The sequence below is a fragment of the Eriocheir sinensis genome, unplaced genomic scaffold (assembly GCF_024679095.1).
Source record: "Eriocheir sinensis breed Jianghai 21 unplaced genomic scaffold, ASM2467909v1 Scaffold1878, whole genome shotgun sequence".
NCBI classification, from domain to species: Eukaryota; Metazoa; Arthropoda; class Malacostraca; order Decapoda; family Varunidae; genus Eriocheir; species Eriocheir sinensis.
The window spans coordinates 1-8,910 of NW_026111270.1; the positions used below are offsets into that span (position 1 = coordinate 1).

At 44.8% G+C, this 8,910-nt stretch overlaps 1 protein-coding gene across 1 annotated transcript; it reads right to left on the minus strand.

The window, feature by feature from the left end:
* Nucleotides 1–257: 257 nt before the first annotated feature.
* LOC126990661 (potassium channel subfamily K member 18-like) lies at nucleotides 258–8,014 on the minus strand. Its single transcript, XM_050849339.1, has 5 exons — nucleotides 7,974–8,014; nucleotides 7,537–7,779; nucleotides 2,866–2,956; nucleotides 2,333–2,512; nucleotides 258–613 (listed from the first exon to the last, which is right to left on the minus strand). Exons 1-5 carry the CDS (start codon nucleotides 8,012–8,014, stop codon nucleotides 401–403), a joined length of 768 nt encoding a protein of 255 aa, XP_050705296.1. The 3' UTR covers nucleotides 258–400.
* Between the last annotated feature and the right edge of the window lie 896 nt (nucleotides 8,015–8,910).

The following is an 8,910-nucleotide window of genomic DNA, read 5'->3' on the forward strand; positions in this document are numbered from 1 at the left end:
GATCATGTTTTTTAAAGGCCCCTCTAAGCGAGAAAAATGAGAAAAAAATCATCACTCACACATTTCATAATATATATATCAACGCATTTGTGATCAGTTTATGCATCATCTATTTTTGGGGGTTTATATCATGGCATAAATGTGGCCCGTCGCTGGTACACGGTAAAACCACAAATTTGGCGCGTCGCTGCTACCAGGTTAAGTTTCATGCCACCAAATGATAGCCTTCTATATTATACAGAAATAAAAGACATACCTGGTTTTGTAATGGTATATATGTATTTAATTAGTTGTGCCTAGACCTAGTTACATCCCTGCAGTATTTGAGAGGCGGGAACACTCCCCAGAACGGAGAGCGCTCACCCATGTGTGATAACAGCGTCTATCAGGGGTCCTGCCGCTACCCGCCGGTGACTGATGGGTTATCGCTGCTTCTCCAGAGGCATCCCAACCTCCTCCAAACCTTTTTAAAGTTTTCTATTGTTTCTTCTTGCATAAGATTAAAGCACATAGCGACCAGGGCGCTGCCGACCAACAGGTACACGGTGACGATGATCTGCTGGGACTCCACCTCCTCGTCTTCATTCTTGCCCGCCACAGTCCGCCCAGGCACCTGTGAGTCAAGGGAAACATGACATCAACGCCTATAATCAAAACACTACCGTGCGCAGCGTCACGTAACACACAGGACGCCCGCCTTCATTTCCCGGTGCCCGTCTCTGTGCAGTGTTCGTCAACTCACCCAGAGAAGCACTCCAGCTCCTAATATTATCTTAATGTCCCTATTTGTCTCTTATCTTCCCTTCATATTTAACTCTACTTTTGCCTTTACATTTTTCACCAATCTCTCTCTCTCTCTCTCTCTCTCTCTCTCTCTCTCTCTCTGTGAGGGGGAAGACTACTATATTTAACTTATCCATGCATCACCACAGTAAAAGCGCTTCGGATCCTGCTTCGGTTCCCTAATTGAAGCTCCGAGGGTTCGAGTGGACTCTATGAGGTTACCTGACGCGGAGATGGGAGCCAGACTACACTGGGACTCAGCCGTATGTGAAGCTTTTGGTGACTTTGACATTCTCACCACACGCATAACAGAATGAACTGTGTCATCCAGCAAGCCTCCAAACCACTGAACCTTGGTTTTGGACAAGGAGACCTTTAGTCCCAGAGGGTTCGCCTCTCATGCAGCACTTCGAGAGCCATCAACAGAACTTCCAGTGATTCCGCGAGGAGTACAGCATCATCGGCAAACACAAGATCAGTGACCTTGATGTCACCAACAGATGCTCCACAATGACTTTGATCAACAACTTTGCCTATTACCCAGTCCAGGCAAATGTTGAAGTGATGGAGCAAGGATGCACCCCTGCCTCACTCCTGAATTAACAGGGAAGCCGGAAACAACTCCCCGATATTTCACGGCACTCTGTCCTAGAGTAAAGGCCAGTCATTAGGTCAATAGTCCTTGCAGGAATCCCACGGATTCATAGAATATCCCAGAGTGCCTCACGATGCACTGAGTCAAAAGCCTTCTTGAGATCAAAACAAGCTGCAAATAACCCTTGTCGAAACTCACGTCGACGTTCTAGGAGGATGCGAAGTGTTAGGATCCAGTCAATTGTTGACTTCCCGGACGTGAACCCGGATTGCTCAGGTCTGTGAAACTTTAGCAGACGAAATCGAATTCGCATCAGCAGCAGATGAGCGAGTACCTTGCCCGGTACACTGAGCAGTGTAATACCACGATAATAGTTGCAGTCCCGTTGGTCCCCTTTCCCTTTCCAGATAGGGACAATCAACCCCCCTTTACCTTTTCAGATAGGGACAATTGACACCCTTTTCCAGTTTGCTTGATATCATTTTGATTTGTTATTGCCGTATGTAAAAAAGAGTTAACAATATAAGTAAGTATTGGTTGATAGATTTATGTTGAACATTGAGTGTTATTGACGCTCACGATCGAGAACTTTGACTCTCAACAGAGTCAGCGGCTGTGTAATGAGTTTGATAAAGAATTTTAGCTTAAAATAATAATGAATTTTGTATTTCTTGTTAAAATTTAAACAAATGCTGATAATGTCTTAAAAAAGAAGGGAAGTCATTGTTAATATTTCTGCACTGTGGCTGTTCCTTACTTAACGGTGTACACATCTGGTATCTCATGCGAACCATTAAGTAACAATTAGATATGAACTAAAAGATGCAAACAGAAGACTTGACGAAACCGTGAACTTTACTTCCGTTAGCTAAAATGTCCTATCCATGTGGAGGCGATGGCAAATAAGCAATTTGCCAGTAATTTCTAGATGATACAAAAGTTGTGCAATATTACCAGGTCTCCAAATCCGATAGTGCTGAGGGAAATATATGAAAAATAGCAGGCGTCCAGCAGCGACCAGCGCTCCCACTGTGAGAAGATGGCGCCCCCACAAGCCACGTAAACGGCGATCACCGTCAGACAGTAGCCGATGGGCACAGTGCGGCGGGGCGCCTGTCCCCGCTTGTAGCTCTCCTGCCGTGGGGGAAGACAGCTCAGTTTCCGTGAAAAAGACAAACCTTGAATGCAAGCGTTACAAAAAGATACACAAGAATAATTATAAGGAGACTAAGAAAGGCAAGTCGATCTACAGGTGCACGGCAGCTCCTGGTAATTCGATAAAATATTCACCAGCTGTTTTATAATTAACTATACACCAGTAAAATTTATTCCATTCAATCATTACCCCATTTACAAAGTAGTTTTGTGTCTTCACATCTAAATTTATCCAACTTGAACCCATTGCTGCTAAGTGGGAACCCCGCGGCGCACGTTGCCTGCTGCCTCCTCGCGTAAGCCAGGGGCGACGAGGGTATCAGCTGACTCACCTTGGTCTCGTCCTCGCGGCCGGTGTTGGCTGTCACGGGGCGTATGTTCCCGCTGCCGGTGCGGTAGTAGCCCAGGGAGCCCACGTCACAGCTGGGGGAGGGGGGGCGGGGTTAAGCTGAGCCCAGTGCTGGACAGGCTGTGTACTACCTCTACCAGCAGGTTCAAGCATAAATAAATATTTGTATAATTTTTCCTCCAGAAAGCAGCAATCTATTCCGTCTCTGCGAGTCCGTCCAATAAATGACACAGACAAGTACTCTCCCAGTCTCGCTCACTTCTCATCACTCGTTCGGTACCCCCCTCTCCTCTCCACTGATACCCTTCACGTATTGCTCGTCTGTCCTTGCCTCCGTGGTTAAGTGGTTAGTACGCTTAGCTACTGATTTGTTGGCTTGGCTTGAAGTCTCGGCCAAGGGAAGTCGGCGCACAGCCCATTCAGCTGTTCATCCTTTCAGGTTGGTCAATAAATGGGAACCTGGGGATGCATGCGGAAGGTGACGGGAAAGAGCACCGAGGCCATGCGCAGATATAAGGTATGCCCCCAACTTTACTTTTACCTTGCCTCCTAACTCATTTCCACGCCTCCCTATTTCCCGTGTCAAGCTCAGCAGACTGACGCCAATCTTGCCGTCCAATTCCCTTGAAAAAAAACTGATCGACGATAATATCACGGTATACTTTTACGTACACTGATAATTTTGACTAATAATATATATAATCAATCTATCTTTTAAGTAGCAGCATCTTACCCTTGAATTTTTTTTAAAGAATTACCCGCCTCCGCTGAAAGCCGTCAACCCATTTTAGTATTTTTTTCACTATAACTCATCCTCCATTAAGGTTCATTTTAAGAGACTTTATTATAGAAAAGTGTGACACTGAAATGATGATAATTACATCGAATTTCTTGCAATGGTTTTACTGAAAATGTCAAATATCAATTCGTTTTTGACTTCCCTTTGGAAAATTGAGATAGGTGAGTGCGTTCATCACTGAATACGAAAATAACAATGGCGTTCCCCCTCATCGGGATGAGTGATTATTGACAACTGGTTCTCATGTGTCGGAACGAACCTTCAACAGCATAAAGAGGTGGAAAATATTACTTCAGATCCGCATACCCCGCCCTGTCCATGCACCCCTCGTCCCTTCCCAACCTGGGCGGGCATAAAAGCCCCGTCACGGCACAGTCGGTGTTGGCAGATGGTTTGTTTGTCTGTCAGGAACACAATATTTTCTGTCCACGGCCGCAGGCAAGTGACATCTGCAGGGCTTCACGTCTGGCAGCCACAGGGCACTGACGCAACCTCCGACGTGCGGCGACCATGAAGACCTTCCGCGGTGCCAAGCGGTGACACCACAGTAGTGTGTGCACCTGTGGTAACACAACACAGCACAACATCGCAACAGCGTGTGCACCTATAAAGAGCCTACCATGGCGCCTCCACATAGCACTCCATCCCCCTCCACCTCATAACACCTTTAATTCCACCTTTCAATGGATTTCGTATAGTTAAAATCATCAGCCCCCGACCCTTCATTTGGTACAAGTTATTTTTTGTAAACTGTAATTTGTAATATGTACATTTTTAGCCTAACAGCTGCCAATATGAAGCAAATAATTTATTATCATTATTATCAACAATAATAATAATAATAACAACAACAACAACAACAACAACAACAACAACAATAACAATAACAATAATAATAATAATAATAATAATAATAATAATAATAATACCATTATTATTATTATTCATAGTAGTAGCAATAATACCATCATTGCTCTTAATATTCTTATTTTTATTCCAATTTCCATTCATTTATTATTATTATTATTATTATTATTATTATTATTATTATTATTATTATTATTATTATTATTATTATTAATAATACCAATACAGGGCTCTGTCGCGTAGGACTAGAATTCTCCTGAGGAGAGACAAGGAGAAGTATGTCATGGGTCTTGCTGAGGAAGTCGAGGGCCATTTAAATGCGAATGACTTCCGACCTGCTTACCGAGCCCTGAAGAAGCTTCGCTCCAAGTCGCCCTCTCAGGTGAGTGCTATCCGAACAGCTGACGGCTGCCTCGTGTTGGGCATGGATGGGCAGAGGGGTCGATGGGTTGAGTACTTTGAGCAGCTGTACATGGCGGACCCTCCACGTGGGCAGCATCCAGTTGCAGGTGGTGGATGCTGATCCACCCATCCGCGGGTTGCATGCGGTCTTGACTGCCGTATGGCAGTCCGGTACCATTCCTCCTGACTGGAAAGGGAAAGGGGACCGCCAGGACTGCAACAACTACCGTGGTATTACACTGCTCAGTGTGCCAGGGAAGGTGCTTGCCCACCTATTGCTGATGCGAATTCGCAGCCAGCTGCTGAAGCTGCAGAGACCTGAACAGTCTGGATTCACGCCTGGTAAGTCAACAACTGACCGTATCCCAGCGCTTAGCGTACCGGTTGAGCGCCGACGTGAGTTTCGACAGGGGATGCTTACGTGCAGCCTATGTCGATCTCAAGAAGGCGTTTGACTCAGTGCATGGCGAGGCACTCTGAGATCTTCTGCGACTCCGTGTGATTCCTACGAGGACTATTGCTTTGCTGAGTGGCCTGTATTCTGGGAGAGAGAGTGCTGTGAAGTGTGGGGGAGCTTGTCCAGCTAGCTTCTTTCCCGTGAATGCGGGAGTGAGGCAGGGCTGTGTCCTTGCCCCATCGCTTTTCAACACTTGTATGGACTGGGTACTGAGCAGAGTTGTGGACCAGTCATTGCGGAGCATCCATTGGCAATACCAGGGTCACTGACCTTGTTTTTGCTGATGATGCAGTAATCCTGGCGGAGTCGCTGGAAGTTTTGGTGATGGCTCTCGAGGCACTGCACGAGGAGGCGAAGCCCTTGGGACTTCAGGTCTCCTGGGCCAAGACCAAGGTACATGGTGTTTGGAGGCTTGCTAGATGAAACAGTAGTATGTTCATGCGTGTGGCGAGGACGCTGAGATCTCAAAGTTTCACGTATCTTGGTAGCGTAGTTCATAACAACTGTGAGTCTGGCCAGGAGGTCTTACGGCGGATTGGCCTGGCCCACGGTGTTATGGACTCGCTCAACACGAGTATATGGCGTTGTCGATACCTGTGCAGAAGGACAAAGATCCGGATCTTCAAGTCCCTTGTGCTCCCTGTCTTACTCTATGGTTGTGAGACATAGACACTAAATGGGGACTTGGAGAGGCGGATTGATGCCTTTGGTAATAAATGTCTACGCAGAATCATGGGATATCGCTGGAATGACTGTCAAACCGGCGACTACTCCGTGAGACTGATTCGACATATATTACCTGCATAGTCCGTCAACGCCAACTCCGGCTATACGGGCACGTGGCACGTTACCCTGAAGCTGATCCTGCTCATCGGGTGGCCAAGGTCACGGAGTTCGTGGCCTGAGAAAGTCGAAAGATCCTACCAGGAGGTACTTGGGTTGGGAAGGGGACCTGCATGAAGACTCTCCCGGAGGGACCCCAAGGCTTGGCGTCGTAGGGTGGGAGAGGCGATGCGCCCCCCGGCGTATGCCCCGACTGATTGATTGATTGATTGATTATTATTATTATTATTATTATTATTATTATTATTATTATTATTATTATTATTATTACTATTATTGTTATTTATTTTTTATTATTATTATTACCTCATCGATATTGTTATTATTATTATTATTATTATTATTATTATTATTATTATTATTATTATTATTATTATTATTATTATTATTATTATTATTATTATTATTATTATTATTATTATTATTATTATTATTATTATTATTAATAATATTATTATCATAGATTTACATAGATATTCAGACCACGCAGACCCTGTGGTCCAGACGAGGTGGTCTGTCGTTATATCAAAGTGAAATTATAATAAAATGTCACCAAAACTTGGAATTTCTACTTTAGTAAATATAAGTTGAAGGAAGTGTCGATCGAGGTTGTTTTTAAAGGAGCCAATCGTGTTGCACTAGACCACTGAAGGTGGAAGCTCATTCCATTCTCACACTACATCGTTGATAAAGAAAAATTTGGTGCAGTCTGAATTTACTTGTTTACACTTCAGTTTTGTGCCATTATTTCTCGTTCGCAAAGGGTCATCGATTATAAATAATTTTGATCTGTCCACATGCATAAACCCATTAAGTATTTTAAAACTCAGGCCCGTGGATTTGTTGCTAGACGTGCTATCCACGCATGGATATACATATAGATAAAAGGAGAGACACAGATACGTAGATCAGCAACTAGTTAGGTCTTCATATCAACGAGGTGAAATAAGGAGGCTCCTTGTCATCCATCAACGCCTGACGCGTGTGTTTAGCAGGCATGCAAGGTTTGTCTCCACTTCATCCATCATGCTGCCAACCTGCCACGCTGCGTCGCACCGTGCAATGGCTTATTTAGGAGTGACATTAAGCTATAAGGCAGACGCGGGGTGCTGTCCGGAAACCTTCCACACCTGTGCTCACATCTCTCACGCTGCATCTTTCTGTAACCCTAAACTGGCACACACATCTCATGCACTGCGGAGCGAGAAAAGCTCTCAAAGGACTAACTGATTTGATAAAAGAAGATTTATAGCGTGCAAATATTTCACAGGATACAAACACCTCACCTGCAGACTCTGAAGTAAATAAATTTAAATATGTGAGCGAGGATTTCCCCCACGTTGGACATGTAGAGCAGCATGAGCGGCATGCCCACGATGGCGTACAGGATGGTGGCGACCTTCCCCCACTCGGTGCGCGGCGTCAGGTTGCCGTACCCTGTGCAACACAAAGACGATTTACTTGACTCATTGACTGTATTATATGAGGAAATACAGTAAAGGTGGAGGAAGGCGCTTGCAACTCCAATCCTCAAGCAATATCAAAAGGCCCTATATAAATATATAAAGAAAAATATGTGGACACATTTGATACTTTACCGAAAAACAGAAAAACATACATGCGCAGTGCACAAAGGAATTTTGTGAATGCATATAAGGATTGTGTATTAGGATATCAACTAATCAATGGGGGCATACTACGGGGGGCGTGTTGCCTCACCCACCTAACGACGTCATTCTCGGGGGTTCCACTGACCGTCTCCATGCAGGAGTCATTACCCTATCAAGTATTAGTAAATTAAACAGCAATAATGTTCTGCGAGGTAGTACAACGATACATAGGTAAATCATATATCCACGCCTAGCTACGACGAATCCACTGGCCCAGGTTCGATCCCGGCCACGGGCAGTTGGCTCGCCGCCCACCCAGCTCCTCCTCTCCCCTTTCGGACTCATCGGTCAATGGGTACCTGGGAATATCTGGTGAAGGTAAACAGTGCTGACCCGGATGTCACATTTGCCCTGTGGCCCAGAGTAATGGGTTCTTAACCACCATAGGCTCTGGGGTCAATGAGACGGAGATGAGCACCGAGGCCACTCGCAGCTAGCGTACGCCCCCCACGTTACCTTACACTGCTTAGATAAAGGATGGGTTAAGGAAAGTGGAACGGGATATCTAACAAGAAAAGCATTGTCTCTGGCTTTGAGGTGAAAACAACAACAAAAAACGAATATTTATACACTGTAAATCTTGCTTCTAAATTAGTCAAACTGGCGTGAAAATGGGAAGATAGAATCTTTAGTTCTTTTTATTTATTTATTTTTTGTTGTTTCTTTTTTCTTTTCGGATGACATCGCAGCTCCTTAATAAATCTCTTGTAAAACTTAGCCGCTTGTTCACCCGCTCGCATAAAAAACACAACCACAAAACATACAGCGCAACAAAAATGTCACGCCAAAGCAAAATACGAGTCTACAAGAAAGAGGCAAACGGGGAGTAAACAGCACTGGGAGATGAAGACTTCCGGAAACTACAGTCTAAACAGAACGCAGCCTAACAGCACCCAGCACTAATCAGACACAAAACGTTGAGGCTACAAAAAGAAAACATTCGGCACACTTGCATCACGATTCATTATGTCACGCCAGGCGAGGGATTCT